General features: G+C 39.3%; 1 protein-coding gene across 4 annotated transcripts in view; it reads right to left on the reverse strand.

The window, feature by feature from the left end:
* Positions 1–5,041: 5,041 nt before the first annotated feature.
* Positions 5,042–26,471, reverse strand: part of LOC140460488 (glycoprotein endo-alpha-1,2-mannosidase-like) — a 36,472-nt gene continuing 15,042 nt past the window's right edge. For all 4 annotated transcript variants that reach the window (XM_072555060.1, XM_072555049.1, XM_072555042.1 and 1 more), the window contains exons 4-5: positions 24,174–24,247; positions 5,042–11,567 (exon numbers count right to left, since the gene is read on the reverse strand). In XM_072555060.1, coding sequence (XP_072411161.1) covers positions 10,931–11,567; positions 24,174–24,247 — 711 coding nt within the window. In that variant the 3' untranslated portion in view covers positions 5,042–10,930. The remainder of the gene's footprint in view (positions 11,568–24,173; positions 24,248–26,471) is intronic.

Below are 26,471 nucleotides of genomic sequence, written 5' to 3' on the forward strand. Positions count from 1 at the left end.
TGTTTCTTTAGATAGCAGTTAGACCATTTACTGATCTACTAATTGCCCTCAATGCATCTTCTAGAACTTCTTCAGTTTTTATAACACTCACAAAGCTGCTTTTTCCATAATAATTTGATACTAGTAGGTTGATAGGGGTATGAAAATTGAACATATTTCTTTGGATTTGGAGTTACATATGGGACAAACCAAACAAGGATGCAAGGTTATATTGACAGCATTTTAAAAAAACCCCAAAGAATAGGATTGCTGGAAATCAAAACATAAAAAATGCTGGACAAAATCAACAGGTTTGGCACCATCTGTGTGGAGAGAAAGCAGAGTTAACGTTAACTCTGATTTCTCTCCACAGATGCTGCTAGATCTGCTAAGTTTCTCCAGCAACTTTGGTTTTTACATCAATGACACGTTCAGAGGGGTGATCACAGCATAGCTTAAAGGCATGGAGGCAGAAAGGATATGGTTGATGGCCAGGCAATCCAACAGAAATAGACTGGTAATGCAGGACTCCCATTCACATAGTTTTTTTTTTCCCATTTTATAAACTGACATAGATAAGGTATTGCAGTCACAGCCAAGTTTGTTTTCAAGAGGGAAAGATGAAAGGACTAATAAAAGTGATGGGCGTTTGTTTGTTAGGGGATCAGGTAGACATTTCTGTAGCTGTGGCTTGACTTCAGGATGTATGTTGTCTCATTGGTGCCAGGTTCAAGGATAGCATAGAGGAGTCATAGGGCATTCTTCTGGGGGGAGGGACCAGTCAGAAGTCATGGTCCACAAGCAAAATCTTGGAGAAGAATGAAAATGCAATCAGAATTTAAGGAGTTAGGTAGGAAATTAGGAAAACAAATCTAGAAATCTTCGGATTATTGAGTGTTTTGTGCAATTGAATACAGGAAAATAAGGCAGACAAATGTCTGGCTAAAAAGAAAAACCCTAACTTTTTCTTATTTTAAAGGCAGATGTGAAGTGCCATTTTCCAGCTGTAACATGACTGGTCAAACTACTCAACATAAAGCAAAACACAATTTATTTTAACACCGTAGTTAAAATACAACCAAGAGAAATTTAGGACAACTCTAGTGGAAAACTTAACCCAAATAATAGATACAGCTACTATAGTGAATTAACTGTTACAATATAGCAACACCTCATAAACACATCACTTGGCAAAAAGGCAAATTCAGAAAAACAGATTTGTCTCACAGGTAACCCAGTAGCACAGAGAAGCCCCAGCCTCCAGCTGTAACCAAGAGGGAGAAAAGATAGCTTCTACTCCTCCAAGCCCACAACAGCAACCACTTAAAGCTTACATAAGAATTAAAATAAAACCCAGAAACCTTGGACGGAGAGAGCTGGCCACAGTCATGCAGACTGCCTCCATTGTTCCAACTTTAAAGAAAAATCCCAAGACCTCACAAGCTGTTTACTCCAGTAGTTTTGATAGACTGCTCTGTGCCTCTGCCTTACAACCTCCCTTCCAAAAAAAAGACAAAATAACCTCTTTAAAGCTACAGCATTGTCACAATTGCAGTGCTGGGAAAAGGAGTTTCAAGGGATTTAACAATCGAGCTAACAAAAGACGTGTAATTATATTATTTGGTATAATTTACAGATTACCAAACAGTGAGAAGGATGTAAGGGAACAAAATGAAGGAAAATTAGAGAGGAGAACATTAAAGAGTGGTTAAAATTGGCAACTAGCAGAATGTAGACTGGCATAGCTGTAGTTTAAGAGCTGTAGTAATGGTTCTCAGAGAAAAATCCTCATCCTAGGAAAAGCTTCAGGAAATTTTCTTAGAGCAGTATATGCCTAGTCCAACTAGAAAGAATGCTCTGTTGAACCTGGTTCTTGGAAGTGACAAGGGCCAAGTAGATCAAGTGTCATTGAGGGAATATTCAGGAGACAGGATTCATCATTGAGGGCATTGAGGGTGAGTTGGAGGTTTGGATTAGGAATTGGCTCTCTGGAAGAAGACAGAGGGTAGTAGTTGATGGCAAAGATTCATCTTGGAGTGCCGTCACTAGTGGTGTTCCGCAAGGATCTGTTTTGGGACCATTGCTGTTTGTCATTTTTATAAATGACCTGGAGGAAGGGTTAGAAGGTTGGGTGAGCAAGTTTGCGGATGATACGAAAGTCGGAGGAGTTGTAGACAGTGAGGAAGGATATGGCAGGTTACAGCGGGATATAGAGAAGCTGCAGAGCTGGGCAGAAAGGTGGCAAATGGAGTTCAATGTAGCTAAGTGTGAAGTGATTCACTTTGGTAAGAGTAATAAAAAGATGGATTACTGGGCTAATGGTAGACTACTTGGTAGTGTGGAAGAGCAGAGGGATCTTGGTGTCCATGTACACAGATCTCTGAAAGTTGCCACCCAGGTAAATAGTGCAGTGAAGAAGGCATATGGCGTACTGGCTTTTATTGGTAGAGGAATTGAGTTCCGGAGTCCTGAGGTCATGCTGCAGTTGTATAAGACTCTGGTGCGGCCGCTTCTGGAATATTGTGTGCAGTTTTGGTCGCCATACTATAGGAAGGATGTGGAGGCACTGGAACGGGTGCAGAGGAGGTTTACCAGGATGTTGCCTGGTATGGTAGGAAGATCCTATGAGGAAAGGCTGAGGCACTTGGGGTTGTTTTCTTTGGAGAAAAGAAGGTTTAGGGGTGATTTGATAGAGGTGTACAAGATGATTAGGGGGTTAGATAGGGTTGACAGTGAGAACCTTTTTCCGCGTATGGAGTCAGCTATTACAAGGGGGCATAGCTTTAAATTAAGGGGGGGTAGATATAGGACTGATGTTAGGGGTAGGTTCTTCACTCAGCGAGTCGTAAGATCATGGAATGCCCTGCCAGTAGCAGTAGTGGACTCTCCCTCTTTATGGGTATTTAAGCGGGCATTGGATAGGTATATGGAGGATAGTGGGTTAGTGTAGGTTAGGTGGGCTTTGATCGGCGCAACATCGAGGGCCGAAGGGCCTGTACTGCGCTGTATTGTTCTATGTTCTATGTTCTATGTTCTATATCCTAAGGTTTAGGATAATAACAGAAAAGGAAAATAAGCAATCCAGAATAACAACTGAGAGTACTAACATCAATGGGGTAAAAACAGAACTGGGCTTAATAGATTGGAATGTAAAGTTGATAGGAAAAAAAATCATGGCTGAACAATCAACTACCTTCCAAGAGGATTTGGTTGGGGTACAGTTGGTGTATTCCCTCAAAAAGGTAAGACAAATAATTCCACAGTTCTGTGAAAAAAAAAGGACATAGAAAATAAAAAAAAAATGTGCGCTTGGGACAGCTGTTAGGTAGAAGTTTCAAAATCATCAAAAGACTAGAGAAACAGTTTCCATATTAAAAAGAACAGGAAAATAAGACAGCAGAAATTTCAAGTGTTTTGCAAACGTAATGAGAGGAAAAAGCTTTATCATAAATTACTTCCCAGACCTGAACCATGCAATGTGCAAAACTGGTGGAGCCAGATTCAATTGAGGCATTCAGGAAGGGAATGGTTATTTGAATAGAAACAATGCGAAGGGTATAGGTGAATGGCATCAAGTCATAATGCTTGTTGGAGAATGGGTGTGGACACAATAGATCGAATAGCCTCCTTTTATGCTGAAATCAAAACGGGACTCCTCTGAGATTTAAAATGCAAGTTATTATTATGAAACAGGCCAGCCCCACCTCAAAACATTTTAAGAAGGTAGCCCACACCCTAACTTTGCTAGTAATTTTAAGCAGGTATAAGGTGGATATTCCAGGAAAGATGCTGCTGGTCAAACCACTAGGTTTTAAACAAAACAGAATTTATTTACAAGATTACTGAGCGGAACACAAACATAAGGGAACAGAATACAGAATAACTTACTCTATCCAAAAACCCAACAGATTATCTCAACTTAATGATGCTGTTCCAAATACTTGCAGCAATGCCCATAAACACCCCTTGGCACAAAAGGTAAAATCAAACAGTCTTACAGGAGAGAAGCCAGAGAGAAAGGACCAGCATGAACCTGCTTTTTTAGGTCCAGCAGCTTCAAACCACTACTTTGCTCAAACCAAACCAAACCAAACCAGAGGAAGGTTGAGCTGGGATATCTGGCTACATCAGTCATTGTTTCTTTTTAAAACTTTAAAGCCTTTGCCTGAGGCAGTATCTGTTTTGCTATAATCAAATTGGCCCTAAAACCCTTCAACCCCAGACTTTTCGGAGTCTGGGTCTTTTACGACCTCTCTGGGGGAAAAAAGCCAAGGACACCATAATCTTGTCAAAGGAACATCGTCACATTTTCTGCAAAGACACTATTTGGTCAATGAAAGATTTAGGTTTGAGTAACAGATAACATCTGAAGATGTGGAATCTTGCTGTGATGTTTTTCAGCTATTAACTTTAAAAAATAAATTCAAACTTCCAGTTATTTCTTGTCAATTTTCCATGAGGATCAAAAAGCAAAAGAGGTAAACTTCCCTATCATGTTTTTCCATAGGAACAACAAAAATGATATAGTAGAAAATGTTACTAGAGCCCTGTTTCATCAGTATTATGGTTCTCTTTTCTTACAGTTTATCCAATGGACCATACTTTTGACATCAACACCTAATGCCATTGGTTCAATCCTGCTCGTGCGTGTTCTAAAGACTTTGTTCCTCAGTGTATGAGCAAAATACAAGATGTGTGCAGTATTGAATATATAATTCTATACATTTAAAACCATAATTTTCTGAACTTCCAAAAAAGGCATCACGATGCACTGTGACAGTAGAGTTCAAAACTGTCCTATTTTAATAGGTTCCAAATGGTTTTAACTTTTCAGTGAGAACATTTAAGCAACGTCTTTGCATCACTGTGTATCAACTCCTTAAAAAAAGATGTTACTAACAGTATACAATTTTGTAAACTTCAGGAACAAAGTTAAAAAATGTGTAATGCATCGAAATTCTCTTGTGAATTAATCAAGAATTGTCTACTACTTTACAGAACTATGTAACAGAAAAAAAAGTTCTTAAACAACTGGGTGAAAAAAAAATCAGACAATTCAAAATACAGTGGTATGGATTTTTATTCTCTTCATTTTGTGGTTCATGCATTATAACAGTACAGTCTATGCTGAAACTGGTCAATTAGTTTCCCTTTGAATAGGTAGCTGATCATATGCAAACAAAATAACATACTTAATTTTAGTCCTTTAAATTTGAGACTGAGGTCTAGTCTGTTTTATAAATGTAATGGACTATCCAAACCATCTTTGCTTCCACAGTGAGGTCCCTTTGGTTTAAGTAATTCTCCACTGATGTTTACCTGATTCTAGAATTCTCTTCCTTTTCAGGCTTATGGGAAAGGGCAAGTTTAAACACCTGGCTAACATTTCAGTTACTCCCAATCAAATATAATGCTGTTCCTATTATCTATGTAAATAAATAGAAAGACTCAAATAACATTGACAGAAATTAGCTAGTTGTACTGAGGTACAAACTTTATAAACTACTTTGGTATGCTAAAACTTAAGTGCAATATTTGTTTTCTGCTTCATTCCATAACATTGAAATGTTACATTTAGTATTTCCACATATTGCACTCTACATAGATCTAAGCCTCAACTTGACTAATTAAAAAATTTTAATAACTGAAACAAGTGGAAATCATGTAAAATTAAGTATATTGCAGTAACAAAGTACAACTATTAAACAATTCATGCAAAATAAACATTTGCAACATTGTCTTCTAAAATGAAAATTACACAAAAAGTCAGGACAATTAAAAATTGCAACCTTTGCTTTTACCAAACCAATAGAAGATTCAGCACTGTAAGCCAACTTCAATTATAAATATATTTTGCTTTTTATTTAACTGGTGGAAAGTATCCATTTTCTTTCAAGTATTGCTCTCCACTCTGAGCTTTAGCACTTAGACTGCAAAAGTAAAACTTCACAAATTTCAACTTATATTTTATAAACTAAAGCTTAGAAGAGAGTTTTTGAATCAAAGAATTTGGCTTTACATCACTTAATAAGAAGTGATATATAGTCCTACTGATTTGGTCTTCACCTCTTGCATACCCCAGTGCCTTGCTACAAACAGGTATGGCTTTCACCAAAACAAATATTCCACGGAAGGCAGCCATGACTGCTATTCAGATGTGCAGTGCCACCTGGCTACATAATGCACTTTTTTTTTTGATCAGGATAGGTAAGTGGTTCAAACAAATATACACTGATCGAGAAAGGCAAAAAACAATCAAAGAATATTAACACTCAACAGTACAACTGCATAAATTCTGAAGGACAATCAAGGTTCAGTGTTACTGCTCGAGGTATAGAAAGAGCTCACCCCAACGTATCAATGTTACATAATTGGATAGGTTGGTACTGACCGAAGGACAAAAGTCTTAAGATGCAAACTATATTGGTATGGACTCAGCTAGCTGATTTCAGACATGAAACTGGTGGGATTAGTACAACAAACTTAACATTTCCCTGAACTAGCGAAACAGCTTGAAGGCAAAATTTCAAAACAGTTCTTCCCTCCAATCAATCTCTCACCCGCAAATAAAACATGCACAAAACACATCAGAAATTTGTTCAAGGATCACATTAAAAATAGAAATGAAATTTCTACACATAATGCTGTTTTATGAGCACACTGGTGGCGTCAACCCTCACGATCATCTCAAATGTCAGCATATGCTGGTTAGCATAGGCCCGTTAGCATATGCCCAAACATGTTTTGAATTCATTCTCAAAACACAGCCAAGGCTGGCAAGGTCAATATTTATTGCACATTTCAAGTTTCCCTGAGAAGGAGTCAGTGGACCTCCTTTTTGAAAGCAAGCAGTTTAAGAAAACCTATTTCTGGACCATTGCAGTATGTAGTTATGAATCAATCATGCACATGTGGTCATTTTTAATCAACCTGCTTGGATGTGATCTGACACACATCTGAGGCAGATGACACATGATCTCCAGGTCTTTTGGATCTGAGGTTTTTTGCCGCCATGTAAGCAAAACATATGTGGGGAGAATTGGAGTCACATATAGGCTAAACTGGTAAAGATGGCAAGATTTCTTCCCTGCAAAGCATGAGTGAACCAATAAGCTTTTGAATATAATGCAGATTCATAATCATTTTTATTGATATCACCATTTTTTTCAAACTACCATTTGAAATATAATGCTGTCAACGGATTATTCAAATAGACCTCTGCTTTGTTGGTTCTGTAATGTAGCAATTTTGTGTAATACTTGGCCTGAAACGTCAATGAAAAGGTCCTCACTGACACTATGATCTAATATAACTGCCCTTGAAGACCAGAATCTTTGTATATCACTTTAACAATTACAGAATTTCACTTTTCCTGTATTATTATAATAGAATTCCTAGAGTGTGGAAGCAAGCCATCCAGCCCACTCGTGTTCACACTGATCCTCTGAAGAGCATCCCACTTGGACCCACCCCCTACCCTACCGCTGTAACCCTGCATTTCCAATGGTTAACCCAGCTAGCCTATACATCCCTGAACAGTGTGGGCCATTTAGCATGACCAATCTATCCTAATCTGTACATCTTTGGACTGGGGGAGGAAATCCACACACACATGGGCAGAACATGTAAACTCCACACAGGTAGTTGCCACAGGGTGGAATTGAACCTTGCGAGGCAGCAGTGCCACCTGTTATTATGTAGCAATTAACATAATACCACAGGAGAAAGTTGAGAATATCTTCAGTGACCCCTTAACTCCAGGAAAAATATAAACAACAGAATGTAAAGCCCATCTACACCAGGGAAAGTTACAAATTAAAATCATAGCAAATTAATTAAGTGCGAAATAAAGTCAAAGAAAAGATAATGATTTAAAATCAGAGATGTTTGTATTTCTCGACAAAAATCAAAATGCTGGGTATATTCTCCAAAGGTAGATCATACAGTTTGTTCAAACTCAAAAACCTAAATCTTCAATGTTAGTGCTCATAAAAAAAATTATATTTCCACTCTAGTCAACATATTTTTCAAATTAAACAAGTAAATCACAAAACGATGCTGGCCAGTGCATATTCAAAATTTAAGCATTGAGATTGCTACCAGTGTAAAAGCTTCTCACTAATTCTCTGTTCACTATTTCAGAACCCTATTACTGACTAAAGTTTTACTTTAGTTTGGGGAGTAAATCAGAAAACAACAGACCTAACTGCACAAATGCTCTAGCAGCACTGGAAAATATCTGGTCCTTAAGAAACACATTTGGGAAACTCACTCAGGCACTGTGGAACTTTGCGTCCTCAAAAGGGTTACTTAAGAGCAAATAAACTTGTCCCACTTCAGATTGCAATATGGAAAATGCTGAGATGCTGTTATACATTCAAGTCATTAAATAATCAAAAACATTCTCTAATATGGTTTTGAAATCTGACAGCCATTCACTATTAAATCAACAAATAAAGAAATCCACAGGTGCAGTAAAAGGCATAAAAGCAAGAAAAAATTCAAGTCTGGAATACACAATTACCAAATCGACAAACTACGAAGTTATGTATGCTCAGCATAATGAAGGAAATTTAAATAAAACCAATTAAATAGGGCATAATTTCTCAAACTTAAAAAAGATCTCAAGAAACGTGCACAATTTTACGGTTTATGCACAAATACATTAATGGTAAGATTTCGCCTCTGTGCTTATAAACCTTGCCCTCAGGCTCAACTAGACATCAGAATCCTTCTTTGTGTGATTGTATTTTGCCACACAGTCTGAGGACAAGCTTGCTGCCCAATTAAGGATAACAGGTAAGCTCTGGCTGTTGGGCAGAACACGAGAGCAGGACAGTCGAGAGTGTGGTGCTGGAAAAGCACAGCAAGTCAGGCAGCATCCAAGGAGCAGGACAGTCGACATTTTGGGCATAAGCTCTTCATTCATCATTCCTGGTGAAGGGCTAATGCCCAAAATGTAGAATCGCCTGCTCCTCGGATGCTGTTTCACCTGCTCTGCTTTTCCAGCACCATACTCTTCAATTCCGATCTCCAGCATCTACAGTTTTCACTTTTTCTCATGAGAGCGAGAGAGAGATAGCTAACTTGATCCCATTCATTTTGCAAACTTGGAAGCTGACTCGGTCATGAGAAATCTGTCCGGGATGGAATCAGGTAACCAGCATGCTCGTAGCAGTGTAAGATTCTGCACCGCCTAGTGCTTATTCCTGACCTCAATACTAGTTGAAAAACCAGAATTAAACTCTAAGTCCATCCTTCCCAAACCTCAGCATGATATTTTCTTATGAATCTCCTCAAATAGCATCTTTGCAATGTAGATGCTGGAAGAACACAAGAAACCTATTACTGGATGTGAATCCAAAACAATTTAAACATTCTGTAGCATTCATTGGTAAGAATAACTGAAATATAAAAGATGGGGAGAGGTTCAATGCAAGTCTGATGCATCACTTAACTTATCAGAAGACCTATTCTGGCATGCTCTAATTTTAATTATGCAATAAAAAGCTTCCAAATGCTCAGATATGTTAAGTGTCGTAACAACCGAAGTTACGAATTTACAATTAAAGTTAATCAATAGCTGCTACTGCAAGCTCAGTTGGTAACTTTGTTACATGGCAACACTGAGCCATACATGACACACAGTAGAGTCCTAGTTTAGATACCTGGTTTGTGCTGTAATTCTTGAACAACTATTCCTCTTAGCACCTCTGAGGTTTGAAGGAAATCAACCATCCAAAATTACCAGTCATGATCACGACAACCATGCACACAGGCATAAGTCATAATAGAAATGTGAGGTGCTGCATTTGGGAAAGCAAATCTTAGCAGGACTTATACACTTAATGGTAGGTCCTAGGGAGTGTTGCTAAACAAAGAGACCTAGGAGTACAGGTTCATAGCTCCTTAAAAGTGGAGTCGCAGGTAGATAGAATAGTGAAGGAGGCATTGGGTATGCTTTCTTTTATTGGTCAGAGTATTGAGTACAGGAGTTGGGAGGTCATGTTGCGGCTGTACAGGGCATTGGTTAGGCCACAGTTGGAATATGGCATGCAATTCTGGTCTCCTTCTTATCAGAAAAGTGTCGTGAAACTTGAAAGGGTTCAGAAAAGAGTTACAAGGATGTTGCCAGGGTTGGAGGATTTGAGCTATACGGAAAGGTTGAACAGGCTAGGGCTGTTTTCCCTGGAGCTTCAGAGGCTGAGGGGTGGACTTATGGAGGTTTATAAAATCATGAGGAACATGGATAGGATAAATAGACCATGTCCTTTCTCTGGGATGGGGAGAGTTCAGAACTAGAGGGCACAGGTTCATGGTGAGAGGGGAAAGATATAAAAGAGACCGAAGGGGCGACTTTTTCACACAGGGGGTGGTACGTGTATGGAATGAGCTGCCAGAGGAAGTGGTGGAGGCTGGTACAATTGCAACATTTAAGAGGCATTTGGATGGGTATATGAATAGGAAGGGCTTGGAGGGATATGGGCCGGGTGCTGGCAGGTGGGACTAGATTGGGTTGGGATATCTGGTTGGCATGGACGGGTTGGACCGAAGGGTCTGTTTCCATGCTTACATTTCTATGACTCGAAATGCAGTCTGAATAATACTCGAAACGGTTGAACTCTCAGCAGACATTTGATTCAGGGGTACAAATGAAGAATGGTAACTTGGACCTGCTCTGTTAAAACAATACTTAGCCTAGTTACTGCCTTTAACAAAAAATCATGTAAAGTTTCACAAATATCACATTTTTAGTGTACAATATCTTCTAACCAAATATATCAATTCATTTCTTTGAGTCAACAATTTCACAAGACTTTAAGATGATCCAAATTAGCCAAAGCCAACTTTTCTCCAGAGCTTCCTACCCTAAAACAAAAAAAAATTCTACTTTGTAATATTTGATGCTGGACCTTAAAATCATTCTACTCCCATTCTCAAGACAAAAATGTCACATCAACCATTGTTCTTTCTCGCTGCGAAACTTTTCTGCCCATTTACGAGTCAGCTCTAGGTAGATGTCTGGCTTGTGAGGCAGATAGTCCAGATAAACAAACTGACTGGACTTCTTGGGAACAGCTTTTTCAATCTGAGTTCCTTCATGCCATTCATTAAAGGACGTTATAGTGATTATTTCTGGACGCACTAGGAGGGCAGTACTTAAAGCAGTTTCATAATACTTCCCATTGACTCTGTTTCTAGTATTGTGATTGTTCCAAGCCCTTATGCTAGTGTCTATATAACCTGGTCCCACACTGGGAATAAACATAAGGTTATTACTATCACAAAAGTCTTTTATTGCTTGCCAATTGTGATGGGAAGAGCCGTGGGAGAATCCATTTGTTGCAAAATAAGTGTACATTCCATCAAAACCTGCCTGAAGAATTTCATTTTTATGCTTTTCTTCAACAATTAGGGCAATGAATAGTGCATCGTATTGAGTGTTTCGAAGACTGCGAGATCCAGATACAGAGAGAAGATCGGCCCAAGACCCTGGGCTTATTAAGTACGAGTCATAAATGTAGAACATTGGAAGATATCTTCCTGTACTAGTCTTGTGCCTGTAAAATGCAGGATGGGATCCATATCTACAAAGGAAAAAAAGTATTATTCACAAGCCTTTATCACAAACACATCATTCAATTCCAACATTATGATCCAGTAAATGCAGTCCATTTGTAACATAAGGACTGAGTTTAACCTTGTAACATTCATTAACAAGTTCCAATTCTGCAAACAAAGCAATGGGATTAACGGGACAGTCAGTGGCAGTGTGGATGTGAAATAGGGTAAGGGCAGTAAACAAAGTAATGCTTGCTTACTCTTTCAAAACAGGGTGAGAGGAAATACACACTGTGGTCTATGTTGGAAGTACTACTCTTTTTTCATAAATGCCAATGGCTTGGACTCAGATATGTAGGACATAATATCACAGATTGCCCAGAACACAAAACTGAAATGTAGTCACAGTGAGGTAAACAGTAACAGACACCTGGGTGACAGATATACTGGGCAGGCACAGATACAACTTAATGCATAGAAATGGAAAATGACACATTTGCGAAGAATGAGAAGAAAAGCATAGAAAGCACGCAAAGAGATCCTTCAGTCCAAGTAGTCCAGGCTAACCATGTTCCAAAACCAAAATACTCTCACTTACCTCCAAGCCTTTCCTACACGTTATGAAGATGTGGGTATACCTTTAAGAGAATTAGAAGCAGCAGAACTACAGCACCAAGTGTACTCAAAAATGGTAACAATGTAACACTGATTTGAACCACTTGATTCGTTTGTTGCTTGGAGACAAACACAAATTTGAATTCAGCCAGTTAAAACTATACCTAAAACATATCAAACTCCAATTAAGATTGTCAATATACTCAATTCAATCTTAAAAACCAATGACGCAATCTGACGCCATGGAGAATAAGACCAGGGAAAATTGAACAATTGAGGGGAGAACTACCATGGCCCAGCATGTAAACTGACTGCTTGAAAATAACTCTCTTAAAAGTACCATATCAATCAGTAACCCATAATACAGAAATTCCTAGATTAGATTAGATTACTTAGTGTGGAAACAGGCCCTTCGGCCCAACAAGTCCACACCGACTCTTCGAAGAACAACCCACCCAGACCCATTCCCCTACATCGAACACTACAGGCAATTTAGCATGGCCAATTCACCTAACCTGCACATTTTTGGACTGTGGGAGGAAGCTGGAGCACCTGGAGGAAACCCACGCTGAGACGGGGAGAATGTGCAAACTCTACACAGATAGTCGCCTGAGGCGGGAATTGAATCTGGGTCTCTGGCGCTGTGAGGCAGCAGTGCGAACCACTGTGCCACCATGCCACCCACAAAGAGTAATCCACCCAGACACATTTCCCTCTGATGAATGCACCTAGCGCTATGGGCAATTTAGCATGGCCAATTCACCTAACCTGCACATTTTTGGACTGTGGGAGGAAACCCACGCAGACACGGGGAGAATGTGCAAACTCCACACAGAATCGCTCAATGCTGGAATGGAACCTGGGACTCTGGTGCTGTGAGGCAGCAATGCTAATCACTGAGCCACTGTGCTACAACAAGCAGAAGAGATGACACAGGAAGATCCGAAGCCAAGAACCTACAGCTGTCTGATTTTGAAATAAGAAGTGTTGTTTTGTAAATTTTAATTGGGAGTTTTATTGGACTATTATAGAAGGGAAGGTAAAAGATAGGTTAGGAAAAAAACCTTTGAAATAGTTGATGGTTAATTATTTTCTTTTTATTTTAAGAAATAAAGTTGTTAATCTTTACTTTAAATACTTCTTGGTCATTCGGTTTTTACAGATTACTGCACTGGATAAAACGTTCCTGTGGTGCTAGTTTTAAATTAAGCAGGAGAGTTTACCCTGCGTTGTAACAGTTTGGGGACTTGGGTCTGTGATCTGAAATGGTTTATACAGATTTGAATAGATTTGGGGGTACAAAAATTCTAGGAGATTTAAACACTTGCAGGTTAGTGTCCTGGATCTTTAAATAAAACATAGGTGAGACAATTTGCTTAATTTTGGTAACTTGTGGTTGATAAAATTAGAAGTGAGAATAATGACTCTTAAAATTGCTAAAGAGGTTCTTGGATTTGAAGACGTTTCTCAAATTTGCCAAGAAAGTTTAGAAGGAAAGAAAAAGACCATACTTTTAGAATTAGCAAAGACATTAGATTTGGGTTTAACTGAGGACAAGAGTAAAGCTGAAATTGTAAGGGAATTACTCAAACACTAAGGTGTATCAGAGAAACAGACAAGTTCAGTAGAGGTAGAAAAACTTTCACTACAATTGAGGAAAAGTGAGTTAAAAGATAAACAAAGGGAAAGAGAAAAAGAAAGAGAAAGAGAGAAAGTTCTTGGTTGAGCAAACAGAGAAAGAGAGAGAGAGAGAGAGAGAGATTGGAATTTGAGAAGTTGTGACCTAATCAGCAAAAACAGGATGGAGAGTAAAATAAAAGTATATAGGATATATATTTATATGTCAAAGCTCTGCCACATTTTGATGATAAAGATGTTGAAGCTTTCTTTATTTCATTTGAAAAATTGGCTAGGCAGATGAAGTGGCCCGAGGATTTACGGGTAATGCTAGTTCAGACTAAATTGGTAGGCAGAGCTAGTGAGATATTCGCCGCATTGTCAGATGAGGTAAGAAGAAGTTAAACAGATAATTTTAAGTGCTTATGAATTGTTCCAGAAGCATATAGGCAGTGGTTCAGAAATGCAAAGAAGGAACTAGGTCAGACTTATGTTGAGTTCGGAAGAATTAAACATAGTCAATTTGATCAATGGGTGTGTGCTTTGAAAACAGATAGGACATTTGAGGCTCCAAGAGTGATTATTCTGCTGGAGGAGTTTAAAATCTCACTTCCAGGGATGGTAAGAATTTACGTGGAGGAACAGAAAACTCAGGAAATGAGAAGAGCAGCAGAATTAGCAGATGAGTACATGTTGGTGCATAAGACAAGCTTCTGGCCAGAAATTTGTCCTGTGAGGAATAGAAGTTGGGAGAAGGGGAGATCCTACACTACTAAACCAACAGTAGAGAGCTGGTAAGATTTTACCACAGGATAAAGAAGAAGCCCAAGAGGGTAGAGAGGAGGTGAAAGGCCTCAGCACGGTGATAAAGTGGAACATGTAAAGTCATAGTGCTGGTCGTTAAAGAAAGGTGCTGTGGGACAAGATGTGGTAGAAGAAGCTAAGCCATTGGCATTAGTGAAGGTAGTAAAGGAGACCCCAAGAAGAGCCAAGAAGCTGCAGGAGAGTGCACAGCCTAGGCAGGGGCTGGGTGTGGAGTATTCTCTACAAAGAAATCACCTCAGAAATAACAGGGGGAGAGGGGCAAGTAGTTATAATTTTAAGAGATACAGGATCTAACCAGTCGCTGATAGTAAGGGGCGAGCAAATATGCTCTCTTTCTGATCTGTTACCTGACAGTGTGATAATTTATGGGACAGATAGACAGAAATTTAGCATTCCCCTATGTAAGATCACTTCAGACTGCTGAAGTTACAGTGGGAGTGATTGAGTGTCAGTTCTAGGAATTCAGTTTGTTCTTGGAAATGAATTGGCAGGATCCAAGGTGGGAATGACACTCCTTGTTGTGGAGAAGCCCAAGGAAGACCAAGAAACTTAGGAGTTAAAACACAAATATCCTGGTATTTTCCCAGACTGTGTAGTAACCAGATCCCATTGGGGGCAGCACGGTGGTGCCGTGATTAGCACTGCTGCCTCAGACGATCAGGGTCCCAGGTTAGATTCCAGCCTTGGGCGACTGTCCGTGTGGAGTTTGCACATTCGCCCCATATCTGCGTGGGTTTCCTCCAGGTGCTCCGGTTTCCTCCCACAATCCAAAGGTGTGCAGGTCAGGTGAATTGGCCATGCTAAATTGCCCATAGTGTTAGGCGCATTAGTCGTTGGGGGGGGGGGGGGGAGGGTCACTCTTCGGAGGGTCGGTGTGGACTTGATGGCCCGAAGAGCTTGTTTCCACACTGTAGGGAATCTAATCATAAGTCACAACATGAAGCAAAAAGGAAAGAGAAAGCCGAAAGAGCCAAGGTTCAATTAGCAGATGCCCTGTTTGATGTAATGGTGCAGGAAAAACCTAAACTGGCATAGGATTAGACAGAAGTGCTCACTTCTGAAAAGCTAAGAGACTTGCAACAGCAAGACAAGATGATAAGAGCTAGATATGTGGATGCGTACTCTGAAAAAGAGGCAGAGAACCTTCCTCAGGGTTATTTTCTGAAAGACAGAATCCTCAGACAGAAATGGGCACCACGGCAGGTTAGTGCAGAGGAGAAATGGCCAAAGTGCACCAGATTGTGTTGTCGGTAGCAGACAGGAAGTGTTATGGGTAGCACATGAACTACCTGTAGGAGGTCACCTAGGGATATGAAAGACTCAGGTTAAGGTACAAAACATTTTTCTTGGCCTGGAATGCACAAGGATGTGGTTAACTTTTGCCGTAGGTGTCATACATGCTAAATGGTAGGTAAGCCAAAGGCTGTAAAAAAGCCAGCACTTTTGTTGCCAATTGCTACATTTGAAGAACCTTTCACATGGGTTATAATTGATTGTGTAGTCCCCTCCTGAAAACTAAAAGTGGGAACCACTACTAGTTAACCATAATGGATACCAGGTTTCCGGAGGCAATTCCATTACGGAGTTTCAAGGCAAAAAAGGTGGTAGAGGGGTTAGTAGCTTTCACACGGTATGGGCTACCCAAAGAGATTCAGTTGGACCAAGGGTCAAATTTTAGTGCTAGGCTGTTCAAGGAAGTTATGGGTAGCTTAGGTATACAGCACTTTAAATCCAGTGTGTTGACATCCTGAAACCCAGGGAGCTTTAGAAAGTGGCATCAGACCTTGAAGATCATGTTGAGAGCACACTATCAGTACTACCTGAATGACTGGGATAAAGGTATTCCATTCGTATTGTTTGCCAATAGAGATGCTCCAAACGATTCAGTTTACTCCCTTTGAGTTAATATTCGGTCATGAAGTGAGGGGCCCTTTGAAATTAATTAAAGAAAAATTGACCGGACCAAAGTCAGAGATCTCACTATTAGATTATGTATTGGAGGTGAGGGAGAGATTAGATCAAGCAGGTGAGTTAGCTAAACAGCACCTAAAGAGGGCACAGTATAGAATGAAGCAGGTGGCAGATAAAATCTCTCTGAGACTAATGCTATTGTGTACAAAGCAGATGTTGGGAATACTGCTCTGATAAAACAGCACCCCTATCGGCTTAATCCTCTCAAATGCCAGACAGGTCCAGATGGAGGTGGAGGCCATGCCCGAGGAGGACATCATCGAACCAAGCCACAGCGAGTGGAATTCACCGATCATTTTCGTTCCCAAACTGGATGGGACTTAACGATTCTGCATGAATTATCGGAAGGTCAACACTGTTACAAAATCTGACTCATATCCAATTCTTAGATTGGAGGACTGTACCAAGAGAGTCAGACAAGCCAGTTACATCACCAAGTTGGACTTCATGCATGGTTACTGGCAGGTACCTTTATCAGAGACGTCGAAATAAATTTCTGCATTTGTAACCCCAAATGGGCTATATCAGTTTAAAGTGATGCCCTTTGGAATGAAGGACACACCCACCACATTCCAAAGACTCACGAACAGAGTTGTGGTTGGGTTAACAAACCGCAGTCTATTTGGATGATGTTGTGATCTTTAGTAAGTCCTGGAAAGATCACATGGTACAGTTGGCAAAGCTCTTTGAATGACTACGAGAAGCAAAACTGGTGATAAACTTAAATAAAACTGAATTCGCGAAAGCAGAGATGTTGTTCTTGGGACATAACATCAGTCATGGAAGGTTGACCCCACAGAATGCAAAGATGAAGGCTATCCAGGAATTTCCATGACCAACCTTGAAGAAAGAGTTGCTTCGATTCCTAGGACTCAGCGGATTCTATCGGAAGTTTGTTCCAAACTTCAGCAGTGTAGTAGCACCGTTAACCAATTTGCTGAAGAAGAACATAAACGGTGTCCACAAATGGTGGACAGAACCATGTCAGGAGGCATTCGACCATTTGAAATCAATATTAATCACCAAACCAGTTTTATCTAACCAAACTTTTCAAACCTTTTAAAGTCACCATCGATGCTAGTGTCATTAGAATTGAAGCTGTATTCCTTCAGGAAAATGAGGATGGGATTGAACTGCCAGTTGGTTACTTTTCGGAGAAGATCAACATCCACCGGAGGAAATAGTCCACAATCAAAAGGAACTATTGAGGTTGGTACTGACTTTACAGCACTTTAATGTGTTTGTCACGAACAATGTGTCGGAGATGATTGTGTACACTGACCATAATCCGCTTACATTCTTAGAATGTTTAAAGATTAGAATATGAGACTATTTCATTGGAGTCTTATGCTACAGACTTCTAATTTAAAAATCTTACATGTTGTGGGTCAGAAGAATGCAATTGCAGACGTATTATCACAGATTTAAATGACAGAGTTTACATGAGGTTTGTCTTTATTCAATGTTTTATGTGTATATACACACAGGTATATGGGAAGACATTAAGGTGAACTTATATGAAGCTTATCTGCATGTGTTTAAAAAAATGAAGCCATCTTTTCATTATGATTTTATCTTAAGGGGGGAGGTGTGATGAAGATGTGGATATATCTTTCAAGAGTTAAAAACAGCAGAACTACTGAATCCGAGCACCAGGTGTACTCAAAGATGGTAACAATGTAACACTGAGTTGAACCACTTGATTAGTTTGCTACTTAGAGACAAAAACAAAATGGAAATTGGCCTATCAGTTTAAATTATACCCAAAACATCAAACTCCAATCAAGATTAAATTGAGTATATTGACAATCTTAAAAACCAATGACACAATCGGATGCTCTGGAGTATAAATTCGGGGAAAATTGAATAGTTGAGGGGAAAACTGTCCCTGCCCAGCATGTAAACAGACTGCTTGAAAATAGCTCTCTCTTAAAAGTATCCTTTTGATCAGTAACCTGTAACACAGAAATTCCTAACAAGGACAAAAGACGACACAGGAAGATCTAAAGACAAACAGAACCAACAGCTGCCTGGTTTTGAGAAAAGAAGTGTTGTTTTGTAAATTTTAATTGGGAGTTTTATTGGACTAGTATTATAGAAGGGGAGGTAAAAAATGGGTTAGAGAAAGAAATTGTAAATAGTGGTTAGTTAATTATTCTCTGTTATACTTTAAGAAATAAAGTTGTTAATTTTTACTTTAAATAGTTCTTGGCCACTCAATGTTTACAGATTACTGCACGGGATAAATCTTTTCTGTGTTGCTGGTGTTAAATTAAGCAGGAGAGTTTACGCCATGTCGTAACACATGTACTTATCCAAATGTCTTATAAAGGTTTTAACTATCTGTATCCATCACTTCCTTGGGCAGTTCATTCCACATACAAACCAGCCTGTGTTAAAAATGTTACTCCCATGTCCTTTTTTGAATCTTTCTCCACTCACCTGAAAAATATGCACCTAGTTTTAAACTGCCTACCTTAGGTAAAAGATCCTTGGTATTCATCTTATCTATGCCCTTCCTGATTTTAGTGTCATCCCTCAACCTCCTATTCTTCAGTGAAAAAGGTTCCAGCTTATCTTTAGTACTCAAACTTTTCATTCCCAGCAACATTATTGTAAATCCTTTCTGAACCCTTTCCAAATTAATAATATTCTTCCTATAGCAGGATGACCAGAATTTACACAGTACTCCAGAAGGGGACTTATCAGCATCCTGGCGAAAGTGAGGACTGCAGGTGCTGGAGGTTAGAGTCGAGAGTGTGGTGCTGGAAAAGCACAGCAGGTCAGGCAGCAACTGAGGAGCAGGAAAAATCGACATTTTGGGCAAAAGCCTTTCATCAGGAATGAGGACTTATCAGCATCAGGTACAATCTCAACATGATGCCCCAACTCCTATACTCAAAAGGTCTGAGCAATGAAGGCAAGCGTGCAAAATGTGTTCTCTCAACTATCCTGTCTACACGTTTCAAAGAATTACGTACCTGAACCCCTAGGGCTCTCTGTTCTACAAAATTACCCAGGGCCTACTATTAATTATTTCAGTCCTGCCCTTACTTGTTTTACCAAAATGTAATACTTTATATTTGCAATACTACAGTCCAATTTTAATAGGAGCCAGAAGGACCAAAAGAAAACCAATACTTTTCTTTTAAAAGCAACAAATGATTTTAATCAGGAATGTACAGTAAAAGGGTTGTAGAAGCAGAATTTCTTAATGGTTTTCAAATGGAACAGGATAAGTGGGGACAAAAGATAGGTGAATATGACAAATTGGACTGCCTTTCAAATGACTAGTCAGCATGATAGATCAAATGGCCTTTTCTGTGCATTATTCAAAAGAAATAATAGTGAGTTTTCAGGAGAGAAACAGAAATAGCAAAATGGAGGCAACAACCAATACTTCTAATTCAGGAACTCAGGTAAGGTTTTGGGGACCTGAGTTTAAATTCTGCCTTGGCAGATGGTGGAATTTGAATTCAATAAAAAAAATCTATAATTAAGAATCTTCTGATGACAATGCAACCATTGTTGACTGTTGAAGAAAAACCCATCTGGCTCATTAATATCCTCCAGAGCAGAAAATCTGCCATCCTCACCTGACCTGGCCTACACCTGACTCCAGATCCTGGCTAAACTGTTGAAATGCAACTGGAACACTGGTATCTACCCAACAATGTGAAAAATAGCCCAGGTATAACCTGCTCATAAAAATGAGGACAAGTCCAACCTGGCCAATTATCTTCCCATCCATCTATACTCAATCATCAGGAAAGTGATGGAAGGCGCAATCAACCTGCTCACTGATGCTCAGTTTAGGTTCTGCTAGGACCATTCAGTTTGTGACCTCATTACAGCCTTGGTACAAACTTGGACAATGGCACTGAATTCCAGAGATGAGATGGGAGTGCCAGCCCTTGACATCAAGGTTGCAGCAGACCCAGAGTGGCATCAAGGAGTCCTAGCAAAACTGAAATCAACTGGAATCAAGGGGAAAACTCTCTGCTGGTTAGAGTCATACCTGGCACACTGTAGGATGATTATGGTTGCTGGAAATTAGTCATCTCAGATCCATGACATCTTTGTGCAAGTTCCTCAGAGTAGTGTTCTAGGCCCAACCATTTTCAAATGCTTCATCAAAGACTTTCCCTACATCATAAATTCAGATGTTGGGTGTTCACTAATGATTGCACAACGTTCAGCACTACTTCTGAGTCCTCAGATTCTGATGCAGTCCATGTTCAAATGCAACAAGATCTGGACAATATCCAGGCTTGGGCTGACAAATGGCAAGTAAGGTTTATGCCACACAGATGTCAGGCAATGACCATCTCCAATTAGAGAATATCTAATCACTACCACTTGGTAATCAGTACCCACTATCAACATCCTGGAGGTAACCATTGACCAGAAACTCAAATGGACTCGCCATTAGAATACAGTGGCTACAACAGCAGGTCAGAGGCTAGGAATACTGTCTCAAGCAACGCATCTCCTGACTCTCCAAAGCCATCTACACGGCACAAATCAGGAGTCTGATGGAACACTCCTCACTTGCCTGAATGGGTGCAGCACCAAAAACATTCAAGAAGCTTGACACCATCCAGGTCAGAGCAGCCTGCTTGATTTTCACCACATCTACAAGCATCCATTCCCTCCATCACTGGTGCTCAGCAGCAGCAGCATGTTATCTCTGCAAGATGCACTGCAGAAATTTAACAAAGATTCTGATACAGCATCTTCAAAACCCATGACCACTTCCACTTAAAGGGACAAGAGTAGTAGGTGCATGGGAACACCATCACCTATAGCTTCCCCTCCAAGCCATTCACCATCCTGATTTGGAAATACGTTACTGTTCTTTCACTGTCACTAGGTCAAAATCCCGGAAATCTTTCCCTAAGGGCATTGTGGGCGAACCCACAGCAGTTGGATTGCAGCAGTTCAAGAAGGCAGCTCATTACCACCTTCGCCAGGGAAACGGGGAATGGGCAACAAGTGACTCCCACTTCTTATGAGCAATTTAAAAAATTGTTCACCAACAAATTACAAGTGAAACAGAGGCAAGAGACTGATTCAGAGTTTATTCTGAAAATGCTGCTCTAATCAAGCTGCTGTCTAATAATAGCGAGAATTCTAGGAACAGGAGTGGGTGAGAAAGGGGACAAATAAGGATATGCTTGGAATTAGAAAAAAGGCAAACTGTAATGAAAATCTGCACATTTGAATAGAATATCAGAGCAGTTTTATGCTGCCATTGAACACCTGTTGCAGTTAAACCGCTCACCAATGTTAATCTTCCAGATTCAGTAAAGACGACTGACAGGCTGAACCCACAGTAATGTAACTGTTGAAGTGATTTAAAAAGAACAAAAACAGACAATCTTGTATTTTACATTTGTTGCAAGCGACTTTGCAAGAGGAGTATTTTTTCTAAGAATACTTTGTTTCCAAAACAATTGCCAAACTTGTATCAATTCGGCAAGTTTCTGGCTGTGGAAGCTAAATAATTAGTATTGCATATCGCACGACAATTATGGGAAAATAATCCTTTTAAACAACAGTCTTTTGAAATGCTTTTAAAATACTCATTAGCTACTTTGACTATCAACATAGCGATAATTATGCAGGTAGTTATGTTATTTTAATGTTATATTACTCAATTAGAAAGCAATTCAAATGGTAAGTAAAGATTTATCCTAATCACTCATTGTTCAAAATATATTTAAAGTATGTTTCATTTGTTAAATACCAGAAAACAAGGAAGTTTAAATTTTTCAAGAGGAAGTCAGAGGAGAAGGTTAAAAGAAATACTTTAAGGACTTAATATTATAGCATGCATTACCATAACAGACAACTGAGACAAATACAATTAAAACTGGTAGAAAAGTATTGACAGTACCAGGTCAAAGAGAGAATATTGAATTAGAGGAAACCACTCTAGCTATGTTATAGGTTGATAAGCCAAATAATTAGTGTTCTGATTGGTACAATTTATGAACCTTTACAATATTTTTAATCTTCAAAGAAACTATGAAATTAAGCTCAAGCACAGAATATGTCAAATCAAATGATGACCATGAAAATTTGGATACCATATTGCAGATCACAATTTTACAGTTTTAGAACTACAAGAAAACCAAATTAAGTGCTTTGGTTAGTCTTCATTGCAGAAACTAAAAGTTTAGCTGTTTGCACACTAGTACTTCAACCTAAGTTCAAATCAGTGACAAGACCTCAATACAAAATTGCTTGCAAGAATCAAGAGGGGAATTTTCTACAACTTTGCCTAAATCGACCTACTTTTTTTTATATTAATTCATTTCCCTCAAAAGATCGCAACACTGAGTTCTGGTAATGGACATTGCTGCTGCGCATAAACCTTGGTGTTTCGCACAGAAGGGTAAAAAATAGAGGGAATCCTGACTGTGACTGTAACTGTAGGAGAAGCAATATATATGGGGTGGTACAGTTTTAAAGATCATGGCAGGCTTAATAGATCATCTTTTCACTGTTTCCCTTTCCTTTGTACTTTCATAAGAGTCTGCTAATTAGTAAATAGTAATAGATAAATGGGAATGGACTCAGAGACTGAGTCACATGAATAAGATGGCTTCTAAAAGGGCAACAGGAGAGACTGAAGGGGAGGTTTGATTTGGTGGGAAGTAGGAAATTGTTATGACAAAGTCTGTGGATGTTTTCCAAAATCTTGTTGGGAGATGAATATGGAAAAGGTAGGGCAGACAGGTTTAAGGTGCCACTTTATAGAGAAAAATGAGTCATAACATATCTTTACTCTGTATGATGTTGAACTATTGTACAGGAGGGAGGAGAGAGGAGCCAGGTAGTATCATATACATTCCAGCCAGATCAGAAGATGGAGGGGCAGTGGTTCAAGCTGATCTGATGGATAGCTAAGCAACTGTACTCCAATAATGCAAGCCTTCAACATGTCTTGGATCTGTAGTTTCCAAAGGGAGCCAGGCAAAACAGAAAAAATAATCATGGATGTGAGATAATGACTGAATGGTTCCAAAGCATTGTGATGAATGGAGGATTGGATAGTTTGGTATTTGAAATTGACTACTTTTTGCCTCAATATTTCTCACACTCCAACACATAATACTGGAATTCAAAGTGAGAGAGGTAAACCGTAGGGGAGAAATAAGGGGAACAGTTTTCACACAGAGGGTGGTGGGTATCTGGATCACACTGTCATTGGATAGTGGAAGCAAGCATGCTAGCAATGTTTAAAGTATAACTTGATAGAATGTAAATGGAAGGCAAACAATAGAGTTTTAAATCGCGTATGGGCAAAAGTAGTGGGTCTAAATAAGGATCAAGAATTGATGCAAGCTTGGTAGGCCTAAAGGTTTGTTCCTGTACTTTATTGTATTGTGTTGTATAATAAATCAATGTTAAGGTATCTTCTATATAAATTAAAATGGAAAACCTTGCCTTCCTATTTGACTTACAATATTGTCAGGCTTGTTTTGTGCTCTGAAAATCATATTCATTGTATAAATCTTTCAGGGCTTGACAAGCTCTGTGAAAAATTGCTGTGATCAACATGAACAGTTTGTGAATACTGATCCGAAAAAACTCACTTGTCAATGATGTACTTCAAATTACTATATAAAGTGTTTTCTCTCCCTTCATATGGCTCAATGTGGAAGGTGACCTTTGAAAATAAAAAGATTACAATTATCAGAGGTCTAGACACTTTTTATTTTAGAATAATTACACAACTACATCACAATACAGCAGTGCTCAATTTTAAAGTGAAACTTTAAATACTCCCCTTGGGTTAGAATGGTTTCCAACTTGTCTTGCAGCTTTTTGGTTTTGATGTTATTTCATTATGAAAAACAATGAATACTCTTGGCAGCCTCATGAACAGTGATCAATGAATGCTGATGACTAAAATGTGTAAGTACGCAAAAAAAACCCAAAAATGGATGCAAAGACATTTCAAAGGCCAAATAAAGGAGCTCAAAGTACATTAGATATTATATACTGAGGGATCACTTAATCCCATATTGCAAGCTTGGTAAGTTTTAATGGAGTTCTTTTACTACTTTATCAACAATAAAGGAAGACTGATTTCTAGTGCCTTTCTGTTACAGTAGTGATAAAATTCAATTACAACACTAAGGTCAAGAAGCTAAAGTGGTGAAAAAACAAAAATATTGATCCAAAATCTATTATCAGTGAAGTTATGATGAATAAAATATGCAATGTTTTTCCCGAAGCTTGTTAACTGAAGAACAGTCAGATAAAACGCATTCATTTTGTTCCACTGACAGTCACTGAATATCCCAAAGTTGTACAGCCAACAGTACATTTCAAAAGTGTAGTCGCTGCTCTATTGTAGGAATGATTTGGAGATGCCGGTGTTGGACTGGGGTGTACAAAGTTAAAAATCACACAACACCAGGTTATAGTCCAACAGGTTTAATTGGAAGCACACTAGCTTTCAGAGCGACGCTCCTTCATCAGATGATTGTGGAGGGCTCGATCGTAACACAGAATTTATAGCAAAAATTTGCAGTGTGATGTAACTGAAATTATACATTGAAAAATTGATTGTCTGTTAAGCCTTTCATCTGTTAGAATACAGTGATAGTTTCACTTCTTTCATCTGTAAATCACAAAACCCTTTTTTTTTAAAACGTTGCATTCCCGGGTTAGCTATTAACAATGGTGATAGCTAAACAATATGTTGAAGGTGTTAGCCCCCTGTGTTCTCTATCTATGACCTGATGTTTAGATTGATTCTAATCTAAAAAGTGAGGTAACCGAGTTTTACATAAATTCATGCAGTTTCTGAGCTCAGAGTTCTACGTGAATGTATGCAATTTTTGAGCAAAGTGCAATGTAACTCTGCAAGTACAAATTCACCACACAAAATATATGTGTGCATGTGGTGCATGTGGGCCTTTGTCTGTCTGGGGTGGGGGTTGTGAGTGTGAGAAAGTGTGTGTGTGTGTGTGTGTGTAGTGAGTGCAGAGTGTCTTAAGTCCGTGAGGGGGTGCATGTGTGGGAGTGTGTGTCTCTATAAGGGTGTGTGTGGGTGTCTGTGTGTACCTGTGTCCGTGTGTATGTGAGTGCGTGTGCGTGTGCGTGTGTGTGTGTGTGTGTAGTGCAATGGTGGTCACCTGTAATGTGACATGAACCCAAGGTCGCGGTTGAGGCCCTCCCTATGGGTACCGAACTTAGCTGTCAGCCTCTGCTCGGCCACTTTCCTCTGCTGCCTGTCCCAAAGTCCACCTTGGAGGATGGTCACTCGAAGGTCCAAGGCTGAGTGTCCTGGACCACTGAAGTGTTCCCCAACTGGGAGGGAATCCTCCTGTTTGTTGATTGTTGTGCGGTGCCCATTCATCCGTTGCTGTAGCCTTTGCTCGGTTTCCCCAATGTACCATGCCTCCGGGCATCCTCTGTTATCTCACTTTTTAGATTAGAATCAATCTAAACATCAGGTCATAGACAGAGAACACAGGGGGCCTACACCTTCAACATATTGTCTAGCTATCACCATTGTTAACAGCTAACCCGAGAATGCAACTTTAAAGAAAAGGGTTTTGTGATTTACAGATGAAAGAAGTGAAACTATCACTGTATTCTAACAGATGAAAGGCTTAACAATCAATTTTTCAATGTATAATTTCAGTTACATCACACTGCAAATTTTTGCTATAAATTCTGTGTTACGATCGAGCCCTCCACAATCACCTGATGAAGGAGCGTTGCTCTGAAAGCTAGTGTGCTTCCAATTAAACCTGTTGGACTATAGCCTGGTGTTGTGTGATTTTTAACTATTGTAGGAAACATGGCAGCAAATTTGCTTACAATAAAGTCCAGCAAATAGCCAAGTGATAATGATTAGATGTTGCATGAGGTATGAA

The sequence above is a fragment of the Chiloscyllium punctatum genome, chromosome 3 (assembly GCF_047496795.1).
Source record: "Chiloscyllium punctatum isolate Juve2018m chromosome 3, sChiPun1.3, whole genome shotgun sequence".
In the NCBI taxonomy this organism is placed as follows: Eukaryota; Metazoa; Chordata; class Chondrichthyes; order Orectolobiformes; family Hemiscylliidae; genus Chiloscyllium; species Chiloscyllium punctatum.